Genomic DNA, 18,202 nt, shown 5'->3' on the forward strand with positions numbered 1-18,202 from the left:
CTTCAGGCCCAGGATGGTTCTCCCTTCGAGAGCTCGAGACCCTTGCAGGCGCCCATCAGGAGCTGCTGAGCGGCACTGTGCTCACTGCTCCATTGTGGGGTATCCGCAGGGTAATAGCAGCCGTGTGTGAGTCAGTCCGTCATCAATGCCCCCAGAGGTGATCGCCCAGCAGGCACTCCTTTGTCTGCAGACACCAGGGCTATGGAGCCTGTCCCGCCCAGCCCACCCCAAAATGGGCCATCTCCAGCAGGCCCTCCGCTCTGGGCAGGGTGCAGGGGCTCACCGGCAGCCCCACATCCATGGGAGGGTGTGGGCTCCGCCTCCCGCCACAGGCAGACCAGCCAGCTCCCGCCCGGGAGGCACAGCGCCTCTACCTTCTCTCCCGTCCTCCGGCTTCAGCAGGAACATGTCTGAGTGCCGCGTGCCCTTGTCCACATCTTTCTTAACTCTCTGCAAAAGAAAGGAATTGTGTGAGAACTGGGGGCAGCTACAGTGGTTGCTTACAGACCCCCCACGCTGTGGGCGCATTTTGGATGGAAGGGGCTGGAAGCCTTCCCTGTAGACCAGCCCCGAAGCTCCAAAGTACGCCTGCAGTGTGCTTTATCCCCTGATAAAGCACCACCCGATGGGCTTTATCCCCTGAACGGGTCCATCTGAAGAGGACACCTTTCTAATGGCCACGATCACACAGTACACTACAGCTCCTGTCAGGGCACACACAGCTTCCACAGCAGCCCTGGTCTGTGTGGAAATCGCCACGGGGTCTCTGACACCATTACAGAGTCACTCTTCATTCCTGATCCCGGTGGATTCTCAATTCCCACCGCCGTTCAAATAACACGATTCAGGCTTCAGAGCAGAAATCAAGTTACTACTGTGTGCAGAGGGCAGCCACTGCCTACTGAAAGACTTCTCCAAGCTTCGAAAACAACGAGCTCCATGTCCCTTAACCCTTGGTCCTCTGCCTCAAGTGAGCCTCAGCCGGACCAGGCGCACTGTTCCCCCGCACCCATGCCCTATGTCCTGGTGCCACACCCCTTACCTGGGACCTATGGTGGTGAGGGAGATAGCCAGCAAAACGCTCACCCTGGGTGGAGGGCCCCCATCCATTTCCATCTCATCTTTGTATTTGTCTGCACTTTAATTCTCTATTTTTAATACACTATTTTAGAAGTTTCGTATTTGCAGAAAATTGGGAGAGTACCGAGAGCTCCCACGCGCCCACACCAGTGTCCCCCCGGCAAGAATACCTTCCTCTCCTTGATGCCCTCGTGACGGCTCAGGAACCGGCACCGACCCATTACCGGGACTGCAGCCCACGCTTCATTCAGAGCCCCCAGTGCTCCCCATAGCTCCCCCTGCCCAGGGATCCCATCGAGGGTCCCGCCAGCCGTTTCGTCCTCTCGCCTCCTCAGGTTGCTGGGGGCAGCGTCTCTGACTCTCCTTGTTTCTGAGGACCGTGATGGCTGTGTGGATGGCCCAGGTGTCTTACAGACTGCCCCTCCACTGGGACTGTCTGCTGTCCTTCTCAGTAGACTGGGGTTATGGATCATCAGGACGACCCCAGGGGTGAAGTGCCCATCTCATCACGTCCCATCAAGGGTCCACACCATCAACAGGATTCATCACAGTGGACGCTGACCCCGACCGCCTGGCTGAGGTCGTGTCTGACAGTTTCTCTTCAGCTATGCTCTGTGTTCTCACAGATACTGACACAGACTTTGGCCACGCCACTGTGGTCGCAGGGGTACTGACACAGACTTCAGGTAAGCTCCATGTCTCGTGGATACTGACACACACTTCGGGCACGCTCTGTGTCTCATGGATATTGACGCAGACTTTGGGCACATTCTAAGGTCTTGTGGGTATTTATGTAGACTTCGGGTAGGCTCTATGTCTCGTAGATACTGACAGACTTCAGGTACGCTCTATATATCGTGGATATTGACGTAGACTTTGGGTACACGCTGTGGTCTTTAGGATATTTATGTAGACTTTGGGTACACTCTGTCTCGTGGATACTGACGTAGAGTTCGGCTGTGCTGTCACCACCCATCTGTGTTGCTCGAGTTGTTAGTTCGGCTGTGCTCTGTCACCATCTTTGTTGCTCAGGTTGTTCAATAACACACGGCTGCCACTAGGAGCCTTTATAGCTACTCCTGGGTCCCTGTGACTTGCACCATCTATGTGGGTTTCTTTCAGCACTGCCTCAGGCTCTGGCACCACAAGATGCTCAATTCCTCCTACATACCCCCTGCTCAGCCCTATGATTAGCCATTTCTCAAGGGAGTCCCGGTTCCCTTTGTTGCAGAAAGGTCTTAGAAACCAAGATTTGCTGTAATCCCAGAACTTTGAGAGGCCAAGGTGGGCAGGTTGCTTGAGTTCAGGAGTTCAAGACCAGGCTGGGCAATGGCAAAAACCCATCTCTACCAAAAAATACGAAAATCACTCAGGCATGGTGGCATGCATGTATAGTCCCAGCTACTCCCAAGGCTGAGGTGGGAGGACCACTTGAGCCTGAAAGGCAGAGGCTGCAGTGAGCCAAGATCACGCCACCGCACTCCAGCCTGGATGACAGAGTGAGACGTCTCAAAAATTAAACAAACTAAAGAAAAAGACCAAGATCTGGGCATGGATGTGTGAACGGCTCCCGGGTAGTACTGTTTCTAGGCCCTCCCATCTGGTAGAGCAAGCAAGCATTTGTTTATAGCTATTTTTCTTATAGCTAACATGCACTGTGTTTACTATTATGGAAGAAAAACATTTTCCTTTTGAAACACGAAATGATCCACTGTCCACAGAGCCTTCCTATTTCCACCTGGGCCTGAGTGTCCTAAAACCAAGAGGGCTCCACAGTGGCCACACGGAGAGTGACCTGAATCTCAGGAAGTGAAAACTGGGTCTGGGTCTCCTTTGTTCTCCTTCTGGAAATATCTGTGCAATTCAAGTGATGCGGTTTCTGCACATCACAGACAGTGACTGAGACTAGTCTCTTTCCGTAGCAGGTTGATAGAAAATGACTGTCATTTCCGTGACTGCTTTTCCAAACCTAAAGGCCTAGCATTATTGGGAACTAAACTGACACCCAGAGACTTCATCTGGTGGGGACACAAGGAAGGAATGCGGTGACGTCTTCATCGGGTGGGGGGACAAGGAAGGAATGCGGTGACGTCTCTCTTTGTCACCAGAAACTCAAACCGCTGATCAGCTTCAGCAGGTCTCTGTCTCCTTGTAGAACCCTGCACCTGTCTATGTGAACTGTCTTGTTTTGCTGACAGCAACATTTTCTTCTTAGAATTAACAGGCTAAGAGGCTATGGGGGAATCTTTTATGCTACAATATTTAAGTACTTTCCCTTCAGACCACGCAAGCCAGAGAGCTGGAGCACTTCACAAGGCCTGCTCTGCTCACACGGGTCCACAGGTTCCTTCCAGCACATGGCTGGCGGCCACACCCTCTAACAGGGCCCATGGGTCAACCTCCTCAACAGCTTCTAACTCCTCCTTCTACAGCAGTTTCTTTTCTTGAAGTGTTGTGACTTTTCCCAAAATCAAACTTATCTGGTCCTCAAAGAAAGCAACAGACAGCGGCCTTGCTGCCCTCTGTCTTTCTGGATCACCTGTGCTCAAGCTCTATTAGTGTACACCAAACCAGCTTCACATTCACACGGTAAGTCTTTCCACAAAAACCAACTTGACTATACTAAAGAAATAAACAGAATCTGCATGAATTTTTGGAGAAGTTAGACTTCATTCTAATACATTATTGCTGGAATTCAAAGACATCTGAGAGAGAGCTCAAGTGTCGACACGGAGGGTAAGCGCAACAGGGCTGGCTCTGGAATTACTTAGCATCCAGCTGAGACCCCAGAGCACAGCACGGCTGAGCCTGAACGTTTCGAGGAGCACCAGCCACACACGCCAAGTCCCAACAGTCCCCCACCTCCCGCACAACGTACTACAGGCCACCTATAGCTTAGCCTGCAGCCACATCCCCTGATGAGACCCCACCTCCCGCAGAAGTACAGGCCACCTAGCTCAGCCTGCAGTGAGTCCTCAATGCAGCCGCTTTGGCTCACCTGGACGTCGGCTCAGATACCGACCCATTTCAATCACTGGGAGAGCAGAAGACACTCAGGGCGGTCCCAAGGCCCCGTCACCGGCTCAGGTCACAGAAGGGGCCGGCGATGCAATGGAAGGTAGATAAAATCAGGCCGAGTCACAGAAGGGGCCGGCGATGCAGTGGCTCAGGCCGGGTCACAGAAGGGGCCGCCGATGCAGTGGCTCAGGCCTGGTCACAGAAGGGGCCGGCAATGCAGTGGTAGGTAGATAAAGGCTCTCCACGGCTGGGGAACGTGTGTGGCAAGACACGGCCAGAGGAGTGGTCCTGGGAGAAGACAGTGCTGATGGCAGCACCGACGTTCACCGAAAATAAAATCAGGCACGGAGACTGTGTCGGTTCCAAGTGGACGTGTGTGAACACAGAAACCACAGGGGCCGCTCCTTCCCATACCACTGAGCCTGTCCCTCCACGCGCCCGGGGACGACTCCTAAACCACCTTCGCCAGACGCGGGTCCAATGGCCTACCAAGAGCACAGCTCGGGCAAGCAGCAACCACACGTACTGTGCCCTCCTCACCTCATACAACCACAGGTGATGAGCCCTGCGGAGACGCTGACCCCCTGCGGAGACGCCAAGCCACACTGGTGCACAGTTCGCGGGGCTGTGGGAGAGGTGCCCATGACGAGAGGACCCCCACCCAACCACCTGTCACATGAGCAGCATGAACTCGTGCACACCCTCTCGGCAGGGCTGCTGCTAAAATAACACCCTGTCGATTACCTTTAGCATCACTTCCATCAGCACAACTCCCAGTCAGCTTCCTTTTGAAAACTGCTGCAGGGAAGCTGTTCGAGAAGCCCATGCATGTCCCCTGCCACAGCCGCAGACTCTTTGGGGACACTGCTGTCAGGATGGTTTCTGCAGAGCCAGTCTGGGACCCCACCATGTCTGCCTTTCCAGCCACTCAGTCCTTTCTCCTGGAACCTGGTCAAGCCCCTCTGCGTGACTGTCTGCACCGGGACAAGGCCCTGCCTGCCTCTACGCCTGAAGCCGGGCCCCAGGGCACCTTCCCATCCACATCCGAGACCACCTTCTTAATGGTCAACAGCCACTGAACACCCCACAGCCGAGACTTCTTCCCATCACTTTCTAAGACGGAACATTTTCAGGTTCGCCATTAAAAAATACACCCAGAAACAGGTGTGGCCACAGGTCTGTGTGTACTGGAACGTAAGTAGGAGCCGCTGTCATGCCCAATTCCCCAGCACAAGACAAGCTGAGCCACCTGCAGCTGGTGACCTGGGAGAGCTGGTCACGGAGCTCAGGGGCCTGGTGGGCATGAAGCTCTGGCTCCGGGGTCAGCCGGGATCTCATGAGTCACACAATCCCCACACTCAGAACAACTCTGTCTGCTTCTAGTCTTCCAGGAGCTCAGCTCCCAAGTGGCAAATCAAAGGATGCTCTGGCCTCTGCCAGCATGCTCCATGGCCACGCGGAAACAGTGGGGCGTACAGAGAACAGCCCTCTCCTGGCTGAGCACGGACGCTATCTCCTGACCACCAGGCACACAATGACGACTGAGGTCAAAACGCAGGCAGGAAGGAGGGCCCTGTCCTCAGCAGGACTCGGCCCTTGGCTGCCTGTGTGTCCATGGAAAGAGACTACTAGGTGATAAGCCTTCCAGTGTCATGCCCCCACCCTCCCCATCCATACGCCATTTCCAAAGAGCTGTGCTCTTTCCCTGATTCTCTAAAGGAACGAGAATTCCCCCTCTCCGGAAGCTCCCACGACACCGGAAGCACATACTAAGGACTGAGTCCTCGCACACGCGAATGTTGCTGGGTCTCTGTTGTCCCACAAGCTGCATCTCTTTTGTTAGGATACAAGTCATCGTAGTAAAAGCGCTAGCTGGACCCAGACTGACTTGAAATTTATAAAACCTGGTTACGATACTGACCAAAGCTGCCAGTTCTTTGTGGCAGTCCAGAGCCTGGAGGGTGTTTCAAGTCCTCCCGAGGCTTCTCAGATGCATTTCCTGAAGGAGCGTGGGATGGGATCTGGTTACAGGAGGAGGAAGGAGGGCAGGTATCTGTGAGTTCCTCTTAATCTAGAGCCAAGTACAGCCCCAAGGTCAAGGCTCTGAGCACTACTGTCCACTTCATGAACCCGAGCTCTTAACATGTCAAACTCTGGAGCCTTGCCACACAGAACCAGGGTGAGAAGGCCTTCATCTGATCAAACACTGTCAAGCACGCCACTGTCTAGGCACCAGGCACACAAGTGGACAAAAGTCTGTCCCTATGAGACTCTTCTCCAGGTGGAGACAATGGCCAAGTCTGTCTCCAACAGGGAGGACGGTAAGCAGAAGGACAAGGCCATGCAGGGGATGGAAGCTGGAGGCAGGGGGATGGAAGCTGGAGGCAGCCCTGCTGAGACGAGGACCATGGGGGCTCTGCATGGAGGAGACCTGGCCTGGCTGGCATCTCTGCAGGTCACTCTGGCTGCTGCACTGTGGCGTGATCCTGAGAGGGCAGAGAGAGGAGGACCCGCCCCCGGGGAGGCGCCAGCTCTGGCAGGAGCGTGGAGTGCGTGGCAGCAGGCAGGGGTTAGGCATTCTCCAAGCCACCTCTACTTGCTCAGTGAAATGTGAGGTGAGGGTGGGTGGCGGGTGGCAGGACCTCCCGGGAGCATGGATGGGGCCTGCATCGGGGAGAGGCGTGTGCCCACGGTGTGTGGGGTCTTCTCTGGCCTGGGCCACACAGCAGCAGCACAGCACAGCGGGGTCCTGCCAAGAGGACAAAGCACGGGGGTGGGGGTGTAATGGCTTCAGAGCAAGGAAGAGCTTCCCCCAGCTCCAAGCTCAAGCACAGGCCATGTACCGATGCTTCCGTCAGTTCTCGCAGGCTGCCGCTTTCGCCGTGGCGCAGCTGACTACCTGCTTAGGCTACCCACTTTTTTTACACTCCATACCATTCACAACTCAAATCTCTTACTAATTCCAATAAATCCCTCATGAATCCAAACAGACAAGCTTTTCACTGCAATTCCAAATGCCACAGGCTCGGAGCCAAGAGCTACTGAACTAAGTGGATTGAGATCATCCACCATCGGACTAAGGGTGGGTGCACGTGGCTGCAGACAGCAGCTGCTGAGAATGACATGCGATTCTGATGAAAGCGATACAGCTTAGCCGGTCTGGTTGTTCACCGTCCTGCTGCACTCTACGATGCATCTGCTGGGAGAAAGCACTAGACCAGGGCATCCTGCCCGGCTTTCGGCCAAGTCAGCCTGTTCTCGGTGCCCTCCCGGACGCCAGAGTATCTAGACAAGCCTGACCCATGCCAGCCTCTACTCCAGAAAATAGGGTGATTTTCTCTGTGCAGAACAAAAGATCACCAAGAAAAAAATCGGTTTATTCCGATCAACTTGGTTCAATCTCTGACCAACTGCCATTAAAAGGCTGAAATCCTTTACTGCCAGGGCAGCAGAATGAACTCCAGCTACCTGGATGCGCTGCAGACACGTGTTCACTGGCGTGGGGGTGGGAGAGGCTGGGGCCCAGGACACTCACGTGGGCAGTCCTGAGAGTTGTTTCGTGACGGTGCATTCACCGGCCAAGGTCTCAGGAGCGCCCTGAGGCGTCTGAGTTGAGGAGGCCTCCCTGGCTCAGCGGCCCGTGTGCCCGTGCTCCAGCACTCAGAGAGGAAACTTTGCTTCCTCTTCTGGAACCATATGCCAGGGAGTGGCCCCTCCTCCAGGAGATTAAAAAATCAGTAACAGAAATAAAAAATCTTGATCCTGCAGTTACTACCTTCACTGTAAACTTTTGTTTTGAGACAGTCTCACTCTGTCACCCAGGCTGGAGTACAATGGTGAGATTTCGGCTCACTGCAACCTGCACCTCCCGGGTTCGAGCGATTCTCGTGCCTCAACCTGCCGAGTAGCTGGGACTACAGGTGCACACCATCACACCCAGCTCATTTTTGTATTCCCAGTGGAGACAGGGTTTCACCATGTTGGCCAGGCTGGTCTCTAACTCCAGACCTCAAGTGATCCGCCCACCTCGGCCTCCCAAAATGCTGGGATTACAGGCAGGAGCCACCGCGCCCAGCCCACTGCAAACATTTTAAGCAATGGCAGAAACCTTCTGTTTAGTACTAGGTCTTGGAATCCAAGTGGTCAAAAGAACCGTCCAGGAGAAATGCTCTCCACTGAGGCAGCTCAGGACCCACGGACGCCTCCCCCGGGAGCTCTCCAGGCATGAGGGTCCTGCTGCCTGGGGCCTACACTACTTACACAAATAAGCTATGGCTCACAAATACAAGATGATAATTACCTAACTATGCAAAAGGAAAACACAGGCCTCACACAGATGAATGGCCTGAAACTTCCTTGGTGCCTAAGAAATGAGGTGAGAAGCAGCAACTGCAGCCCCGCCAGCTTCCCTGTACAAAGGCGTCCTCCCTGCCTCAGTCATCCCACCCACTCATGAGAGCCACACACGACACCAGTCCCAAGCCAACTCCTTTCCTTGAGTCTCATCTAGGAGTACTTACTGCACAACGGCCGTTACCAGGCTTGCTGCCCCTTAACTCATCTGCCCTGCCAGCCCCCGCCCCCGGAACCCTGCACTGTTGATGCCAGCTCAGCACCCCTCCCTCTCAGGTACTGCCTTGCTGGAACCGGTTCCCGAGGGAGGAGCTCAATGCCTCCTGACATACTGCCCTTCCCAGCCCTGGGCTCTCGCCACCCTCACAGACCTCTGAATTCCAGCCACAGTGGGCTTACCAACTTCCACCAGACGTACTCTGCACGTTTCCATCCCTGCTCCTTTGCTCATAAACATGTCCTTGTTTGAAAACTCACCCTAACCATCTCCTTCCCCGCTCCCCTTGGTCCCAGCCCACGCCGTGCCTCCCTCTTCGCGGGTCTGTCTGGGTCCAGCAACCCAAGGCACTGCCCTGCTCTAGGGCAGTCAGTACTCACTTGGTCCTCTCAGCTGCACTCTTGGCCAAGCAGGGATGAAATGTAAAGCTTACAGAGACCCCAAGTCCCACACTTTATGAAGAAACACTCAGTAACACATCCCGAAATCCTAAACTTGACCATCTAAAATAAGACTTGATGTGCACCAAATAAGCATTGGACTTTTTCTGCGTTTTGCAGATGAAATTAAAAAGCAAAGACCATTTTTCTACAGCTGCAAGAAAGCAAATCCCCTGGTGGGAAGGACTATAGGGAAGAAGGGGGTTTAGAGCCACATCTCCACTTGCAACACACAGAGGGAAACTGAGGCACGGGATGCTGTCCGTGGTCTCGCAATCACAGGCTGGAGGACACGTCCACTCAGAAAGACCTAGGTGGACTCTGGCGGAGTTCAGCTGTCTTCCTTTAGGGAGCTCTGCTCACAAATCAGCCCAGAAATATTGGGCCAGCCTTTCTTCACAGTGTACAGGGAAGACCCATCTCAGGACACTGAACACAGCATAGCGGACAGGAAGAAGGAATGAATGTGAGGACCGGAGGGGAAGAAACACACTTGCAAATGCCACGATCACCGAGACAGAAACCTCAAAGCACCTCACAGATGAGTAACTGACCACAGATGAATAACCTCACAGAATAACTGGCCATCATTCAGGCTGCAGACGCCAGGCTCAACACACAGAAAGCTGCTGCATCTCAACATCCTGGCAACAGGCAGAAATGCCATTCTGAATTCACAAACAATACGTTTTCTAGTCACCATGGAATAAGCAGAAGTCACGACCAATAAGACTGTGGAAAATCTCAATGACTTGAAATTAAACAACGCGCTCTGAAGTAATCCACAGTTCAATGAAGCCACAAGGGAAATGAGAAAATATTTTAAATTCATTGATAAAACTTGTAAAATGTAATTAAAACAGTTTTAAAAAAACTGAACAAAAGAGAAAAACCATACAATCAATAAATGGATTTAACAAAATCTATGCACTCATTCATAATAGAAATTCATAGAAGAACAGAACAGAACTTAAAGGACATCTGGGAAGCAGCCACAGCCGGTGGTCCTGGCGGTGGGTGGCTAGGCGCCTCCCTCCAAAGACAGAACAGCCCCGGCAATCTCACTCTGCACACCTCCATTCAACACTGCTGGAGTCCCAGCTACTGCAGGAAGATAAGATGAAGAAATGAAAGGCACAACAATAAGAAAGAAGTAAAACTGCCCCATTTGCGCTATTACGATTGCTTTCATAATCTTAATGAATCTGAAACTAGTAAAAATAAGTGAATTCAGCATGATCACAAAATGCAAGGTGAATATACAAAAAAACACAAAATGTGGTTTTTTTTTTTTTTTTTTTTGAGACAGAGTTTCACTCTCGTTGCCCAGGCTGGAGTGCAATGGTGCAATCTCAGCTCACCACAACTTCCACCTCCGGGGTTCAAGTGATTCTCCTGCCTCAGTCCCCCAAGTGGCTGGGATTACAGGCATGTGCCACCACCCCCAACTAATTTTGGGTTTTTTTGGTTTTTTTTTTTGAGACGGAGTCTCGCTTCTGTCGCCCAGGCTGGAGTGCAGTGGCATGATCTCGGCTCACTGCAACGTCTGCCTCCTGGGTTCAAGCTACTCTCCTGCTTCAGCCTCCAGAGAAGCTGGGACCACAGGTGCGTGCCACCATGCCTGGCTTTTTTTTCTTTTTCTTTTTTTTTTTTTGGTATTTTTAGTAGAGGCAGGGTTTCACCGTGTTGGCCAGGATGGTCTCGATCTCCTGCCCTCATGATCCGCAGCCTTGGCCTCCCAAAGCACTGGGATGCTGGGATTACAGGCGTGAGCCACCGTGCCTGGCCTAAAATGTGTTTTTATACACTAGCAGGAAATAATCGGAAAGTATAATTTCAAGAATTCCACTCACATCAATAAACATAAATTTAATAAAATATATATAAGTCCTTTACACTGAGAAATAAAAAAACACTACTGAAAGAGAGTAAAGGAAACTGGCCGGGTGCGGCGGCTTATGCCTGTAATCCCAGCACTCTGGGAGGCTGAGGTGGGCAAACTACTTGAGCCCAGTAGTTCGAGACTAGTCTGGATGACGTGGCAAAATCCCATCTCTACCAAAAAAACACAAAAATTAGCTGGGCATGATGGTCCCAGCTATTTGTGGGGCTGAGGCGGGAGATCACTTGAGCCCAGGTAGAGACTGCAGTGAGCCGTGATTGTGCCACTGCACTCCAGCCTGGGTGAAAGAGTGAGACCTTCTCTCAAAAAAAAAAAAAAAAAAAAAAGAAAGAAATTAAAGCAAACCAAAATAAATTGAGAGAGAATCCATGTTCAAGAACTGGAAGACTCAAAGACATCAAATCTCCCCCAGATTCATCTACAGATCTAAAACAACTCTAATCAGATTCCCAGCAGGCTTCTGAAAAGGCTTTTTGCCCCCTTTTTGGTAGAAATTAATAAGCTCATGCTAAAATGTATACAGAAATGTTAAGAAGCTAGAATAGTCAAAACGACTTTGAAAAAGCAGGAGCTGAATGACTTGTATTTCAGGAGTTACTAGAAAGGCGTAAAAACGAGGCTGGTGGGACACTGGCGTCAGGACGGACGTGGATCCGAACGGAGAAACAGACCTATGTTCCCACAGGCATGTGATTTTCAACAAAGGTTCCTAAGGTATTCAACGGAGAATAAAAAGCCTTTTCTTTTTTCTTTTTTTTTTTTTTTTTTTTGAGACAGAGTCTTGCTCTATTGCCCAGGCTGGAACATAGTAGCACAATCTTGGCTCACTGCAACCTCCACCTCCCGGGTTCAAGTGATTCTCCTACCTCAGCCTCCTGAGTAGCTGGGATTACAGACACGCCCCACCACGCCCAGCTAATTTTTGTATTTTTTAGTAGAGACAGGGTTTCACCATGTTGCCCAGGCTGATCTCGAACTCCTGACCTCAAGTGATCCATCCACCTCGGCCTTCCAAAGTGCTGGCATTACAGGCGTGAGCCACTGTCCCCGGCCTAAAAAGCCTTTTCAACAGATGATGCTGAGATGAGTATCTATACGGGGGAAACAGATGAGCCTCAATACCCACCTCGTGCTACTCTTGAGAATTAGTCCAAGGTAGATCACAGGACTAACTGTAAAACCATGTAATTTTTAGAGAAAAAATATAAGAAAATCTTTGTTACTGGAGGTAAACAAGGTCTTCCTGTATCACAGACAGCAATAATCACAAAAGAAAAATGTAATAAATTAGATTTTATCAAAACTCAAAGCTTCTACTTATCAACAAACACTTCAGAAGGTGACTAGCCATGCCACTACTGCGAGGGTCCACACACCTGAAAAGGACAGGTATCCAGAATGTCACCTTCTGCAACTCACTAACAAAAATACAGCCCATTAAAAATAGCAGACGACGTGAACACACACTTCAGGGAAGATAAGCTCATGAAAAGCGCCCAACACCAGCAGTCATGGAGAAATGTGAATTAAAACATGAGGTACCACCCATCCACCAGAATAGCTAAAAATGGAAAGACTGACGCCATCAGGGCTGGTAAGAACAGGGAGCAACCGGAACTCCCCGACATTTCCAGCACAAGTGGAACCAGCCACTTACCCAAGATAAACCAACGCATGTAGCCACTCGAAAGATTCGTATGGACATGCTCAGAGCAGCTTTAGTCACAGCTGCTTCCAAAGGCTGTGTCTTCTGAAGAATGGAAACAGCCCGGGTGTCCACCGATGAAAAACAGAACCACCAACTGTGGGACAGTCACATAATGGAACACCTCACCATGAAGCAGCAATGAACGTGTGAGGAGCACACGCTCCACGAGCGGGAGATGCCAGCACATGTGCAGAGCACACACTCCACCAGCAGGAGGCTCCGGTGCGGGCGCGAACATTCCTGCCAGCACTGCTCTCAGGCTACAGAAGAAACAAGCCCGTTAACAGGAGCAAGGAGGCCGGGCGCGGTGGCTCAAGCCTGTAATCCCAGCACTTTGGGAGGCCGAGGCGGGCGGATCACAAGGTCAGGAGATCGAGACCACAGTGAAACCCCGTCTCTACTAAAAATACAAAAAATTAGCCGGGCGCGGTGGCGGGCGCCTGTAGTCCCAGCTACTCAGGAGGCTGAGGCAGGAGAATGGCGGGAACCCGGGAGGCGGAGCTTGCAGTGAGCCGAGATCGCGCCACTGCACTCCAGCCTGGGCAACAGCCTGAGACTCCGTCTCAAAAAAAAAAAAAAAAAAAAAAAAAAAAAAAAAAAAAAAAAAAAAAAAAAAAAAAAAAAAAAAAAAAAACAGGAGCAAGGAGAATTTCATTCCACAGGGAATACTACACAGCAGTGAGCACCCGCGGTGCAGGAAGGAGACCCTCAGAACACAGAATCGCTCACACTGCACTGCGGAGGGGTGTGGAGAACAGAACACGGCCCCAACAGTCGCACCAAGTTCACGGTGGAGCCGATTAACACTATCTCTACTTCTAATTCAACATAAAGAACTGTTTATATTAGAATTGTTTATATTAAACCAGAGTAATCCCATGTGAAAGTTTCAATGTTCATGAAACTGAAGAGACCACAGACAGCAGCGCCTCTTTCCCCACCCCACGCCTTACCTGTCTCCCCACCCCGCGCCTTACCTGTCTCCCCACCCCGCGCCTTACCTGTCTCCCCACCCCGCGCCTTACCTGTCTCCCCACCCCGCGCCTTACCTGTCTCCCCACCCCGCGCCTTACCTGTCTCCCCACCCCGCGCCTTAGCTGTCTCCCCACCCCGCGCCTTACCTGTCTCCCCACCCCGCGCCTTACCTGTCTCCCCACCCCGCGCCTTACCTGTCTCCCCACCCCGCGCCTTACCTGTCTCCCCACCCCGCGCCTTACCTGTCTCTCCCCTGTCCCCCACGCGGACCTTACCTGTCTCCCCACCCCGCGCCTTACCTGTCTCCCCACCCCGCGCCTTACCTGTTTCGAGTAGCCCCCGTAGATGACGATGCCGCCCTGGGGAGTGACGGACATCTGGCAGCCTGATCTGGGTGTGGGCCCCGTGCCTGACGGGGACAGCTTGCTCCACGTGAAGGTGTCCAGATTAAAGGCGTACACATCATTGTAGTAGATGTAATCCCTGGTTAGAACGAAGTAACACCAACTGTCAGGGTCCGTAACACTGGGAAAAGCCCTGACATTAAAAACTGAACCTGATTTAAATTAAAGGTAAATTTTCTACTTTTTTTTTTTTTTTTGAGACGGAGTCTCGCTCTGTCACCCAGGCTGGAGTGCAGTGGCCGGATCTCAGCTCACTGCAAGCTCTGCCTCCCGGGTTCACGCCATTCTCCTGCCTCAGCCTCCCGCGTAGCTGGGACTACAGGCGCCTGCCACCTCGCCCGGCTAAGTTTTTGTATTTTTAGTAGAGACGGGGTTTCACTGTGTTAGCCAGGATGGTCTCGATCTCCTGACCTCGTGATCCGCCCGTCTCGGCCTCCCAAAGTGCTGGGATTACAGGCTTGAGCCACTGCGCCCGGCCAAATTTTCTACTATTTGGGAAAAAACTCAAACCATTTCTCTCCTCTGCTCTCACACCAACACAACAATCAACACAGAAACATGGGCGCTTTCCCTGCAACAAGCCAGAGACACCAGCCAGGTCTCCTCAAACTCAATCTTGACGCAATCTACCTGGAGACAGCGCAACATTTTTACCAAGTCACCTGTTTAATTCAAGTTTGAATTTATTTGAAAGGACCACAAGCACGTGTGAGTTTGCATTTGAAAACCGGAAATAATGCTGGCCCACAGAGGCAGAAGAATTCAATCTGAAAGTCATACTGCATTTTCTTACAGTTAACACAATCACAAATAATTCCATTAGGTTACTAGGTGTGCAACTGTAAGGGCAGCAATGAATGACACCTCTAACAGAATGATCAGAACGGAGCGGTGAACAGCCTGGCAGGAAGTGCGGTAAGGCCCCAGAGTGGACTGGAGGCGTGAGCGAAGGGACTGGGCGCTCCAGGAAACTGAAGACCACAGAAACCGATCCTCTGCCCGAGATCACAGCGTGGCAAGGAGGCCCCACAGCCCTGCCCTGCTCAGTGCCTGCTGGACCCAGAGATCACAGTGTGGCAAGGAGGCCCCGCAGCCCTACCCTGCTCAGTGCCTGCCGGACCCAGCACACAGACTGGGCCGAACAGGGAAGTGGCAGCTTTGCTGCAGGCATGGGGAGACTCAGAGGCACACCCAGAGCGTCCCGTCCTAATGTGGAACTTTGACAGAATAATTGTGAAAGGGTAAGAGGCTGCTCTCCAGCTACTCAAAAAGGAGAGCTAAACTGATTTTTTAAGGAAAGCATGGAAGAGCAAATAGCTCTAGCCCAAGTCTCAACTGCCCAGTTTTCTGTTTGTTCCTGTTTTGTGTGAAGCAGGAAAAGTCACAGGGTGTTTACCCAGCACCAGCTGCCACACCTGGTCTTAAGATAAACAAAACAGGCTGGGTGCAGTGGCTGACGCCTGTAATCCCAACACTTTGGTAGTCTGAGGCAGGTGGATCACTTGAGACCAGGAGTTCAAAACCAGCCTGGCCAATATGGTGAAACCTCCTCTTTACTAAAAACACAAAAAATTAGCCTATAATCCCAGCTACTCAGGAGGCTGAGGCACGAGAATAGTTTGAACCTGGGAGGCGGAGGCTGCAGTGAGCTGAGATCGCGCCACTGCACTCAAGCCTGGGTGACAAAGTGAGATTCCGTCTCAAAAAAAGAAGAAAGAAAAGATAACCTGAACTTGCTGACTGCAACTCTGACCACACCCTTTGCAGGACCATAGCTCTTAACATAAGTAGAATCTGAGGAATGTGGAAATGTGGAAGCTTGTAGTCTTTAGAAGACTGCTACAGACCACTGTTTTTTCTGATTTCACGTTGCAGATTTTCAGTACAAAGATTCTACTTTGCACGTAAGACAAATACAGAATATTTTCTCTATAAATGCAGAATAGTGTTTAAGGAAAACTCAAAGTTGGCATCTAAATAATTTTAAACAAGATAACAATAGCTTTGAACAAAGTTCTGATTTTAAAGTGGTTGCAACTTAAAACAAACATGAATTATGATTTGATTTATAACTTGTAAATTCAAAGGAGGAAGGGGCTGTACAATCTCACTGTCCTACACATAGTAGGTGATGGATTAATGCTCTGACAAGTTCATGAATCCCATGTCTGCATTCTGACAATTGTTTTAAAATAAACTTTAAGAATGAACACAAGGCTGGGCGCAGTGGCTCACGCCTATAATCCCAGCACTTTGGGAGGCCGAGGTGTGTGGACCACAAGGTCAGGAGTTTGAGACCAAACTGGCCAACATAGTGAAACCCTGTCTCTACTAAAAATATAAAAATTAGCTGGGCATGGTGGTGCACACCTGTAGTCCCAACTACTGAGGCTGAGGCAAGACAATTGCTTGAACCCGGGAGGCAGAGGTTGCAGTGAGCCGAGATCGCACCACTGCACTCCAGTCTGGGCAACAGAACGAGACTCTGTCTCAAAAAAAAAAAAAAAAGAATGAACATAAATGACTACATGTAGTCATATAAAATTTTTTTTAACTGGCCCAGGCTCTCTTCTCCAAAATGGCAGTAAGCAACCAGTCAGTCACCTGGTACAGGAAGTCAGAGCCAGCTGGGGCAGGGAATGGGACCCACTGAAAACCAGCAGTTCAACTACTTGTTATTCATTTAACTACTTATTATTCAACTTTTTATTAACTACTTACTATCCAACCACTTATTATCCAACTATGTATTATTCATTCAACTAATTCAACTTAACTTATTATTCAACTATTTGCCTACTTATTTGACTACTTATTATTCGACTATTATTCAACTACTTATTTGACTACTTCTTATTCGACTGCTTATTATTTAACTATTTATTATTCGACTACTTATTCAACTACTTATTAGTTACCTTGACTTCCTCATCTTTAATGTGAGATGATGACCTGCTAGTGACAGCTTGGTCTTGAAGAGATTGTGTAAAAACACTTTTTTTAAAAAGTTTAAAAAAAAAAAAAAAGTTTAAAAAAGTTTAAAAAAAAAAGTTTAAAAAACTTTTAAAAAAACCTTACAAAATTACAGCACTGTTGCATCCAACCAACTCCTTCAAGGACACAAAACCATTACTTGTTATGGTTTGAGTTTGTCCCCACCAAAACTCATGCTGAAATGTGATCCCCAGAATGGCAGTGCTGGGAGGGGGCTGGGAGAGGGGTGTGTGTCAGGGGGCGGCAGTGCTGGGAGGGGGCTGGGAGAGGGGTGTGTGTCAGGGGGCGGCAGTGCTGGGAGAGGGGTGTGTGTCAGGGGGCGGCAGCGCTGGGAGAGGGGCTGGGAGAGGGGTGTGTGTCCGGGCGGCAGTGCTGGGACAGGGGTGTGTGTCAGGGGGCGGCAGTGCTGGGAGGGGGCTGGGAGAGGGGTGTGTGTCAGGGGGCGGCAGCGCTGGGAGGGGGCTGGGAGAGGGGTGTGTGTCAGGGGGCGGCAGTGCTGGGAGGGGGCTGGGAGAGGGGTGTGTGTCAGGGGGCGGCAGTGCTGGGAGAGGGGCTGGGAGAGGGGTGTGTGTCAGGGGGCGGCAGTGCTGGGAGGGGGGCTGGGAGAGGGGTGTGTGTCAGGGGGCGGCAGTGCTGGGAGGGGGCTGGGAGAGGGGTGTGTGTCAGGGGGCGGCAGTGCTGGGAGGGGGCTGGGAGAGGGGTGTGTGTCAGGGGGCGGCAGTGCTGGGAGGGGGCTGGGAGAGGGGTGTGTGGGGCGGCAGTGCTGGGACAGGGGTGTGTGTCAGGGGGCGGCAGCGCTGGGAGAGGGGCTGGGAGAGGGGTGTGTGTCAGGGGGCGGCAGTGCTGGGAGGGGGCTGGGAGAGGGGTGTGTGTCAGGGGGCGGCAGTGCTGGGAGGGGGCTGGGAGAGGGGTGTGTGTCGGGGCGGCAGTGCTGGGAGAGGGGTGTGTGTCAGGGGGCGGCAGCGCTGGGAGGGGGCTGGGAGAGGGGTGTGTGTCGGGGCGGCAGTGCTGGGAGAGGGGTGTGTGTCGGGGCGGCAGTGCTGGGAGGGGCTGGGAGAGGGGTGTGGTTCAGGAGACGGATCTCTCGTGAGTGGCTGGGCGCTGTTCTGA

The 18,202-nt window shown here is 51.7% G+C and overlaps 1 protein-coding gene across 5 annotated transcripts in view; it reads right to left on the reverse strand.

Annotated features, from left to right (window-relative positions):
* Positions 1-18,202, reverse strand: part of KLHDC4 (kelch domain containing 4) — a 723,698-nt gene that overhangs the window by 10,376 nt on the left and 695,120 nt on the right. For all 5 annotated transcript variants that reach the window (XR_007722003.1, XM_050773655.1, XM_050773654.1 and 2 more), the window contains 2 exons: positions 14,018-14,177; positions 375-450 (listed from right to left, as the gene is read on the reverse strand). Coding sequence is in view for 4 of the 5 variants with exons in the window: in XM_050773655.1 (XP_050629612.1) it covers positions 375-450; positions 14,018-14,177 (236 nt within the window). In the remaining variant the exon portion in view is untranslated. The remainder of the gene's footprint in view (positions 1-374; positions 451-14,017; positions 14,178-18,202) is intronic.

The sequence above is a fragment of the Macaca thibetana genome, chromosome 20, assembly GCF_024542745.1.
Source record: "Macaca thibetana thibetana isolate TM-01 chromosome 20, ASM2454274v1, whole genome shotgun sequence".
Classification (NCBI taxonomy): Eukaryota; Metazoa; Chordata; class Mammalia; order Primates; family Cercopithecidae; genus Macaca; species Macaca thibetana.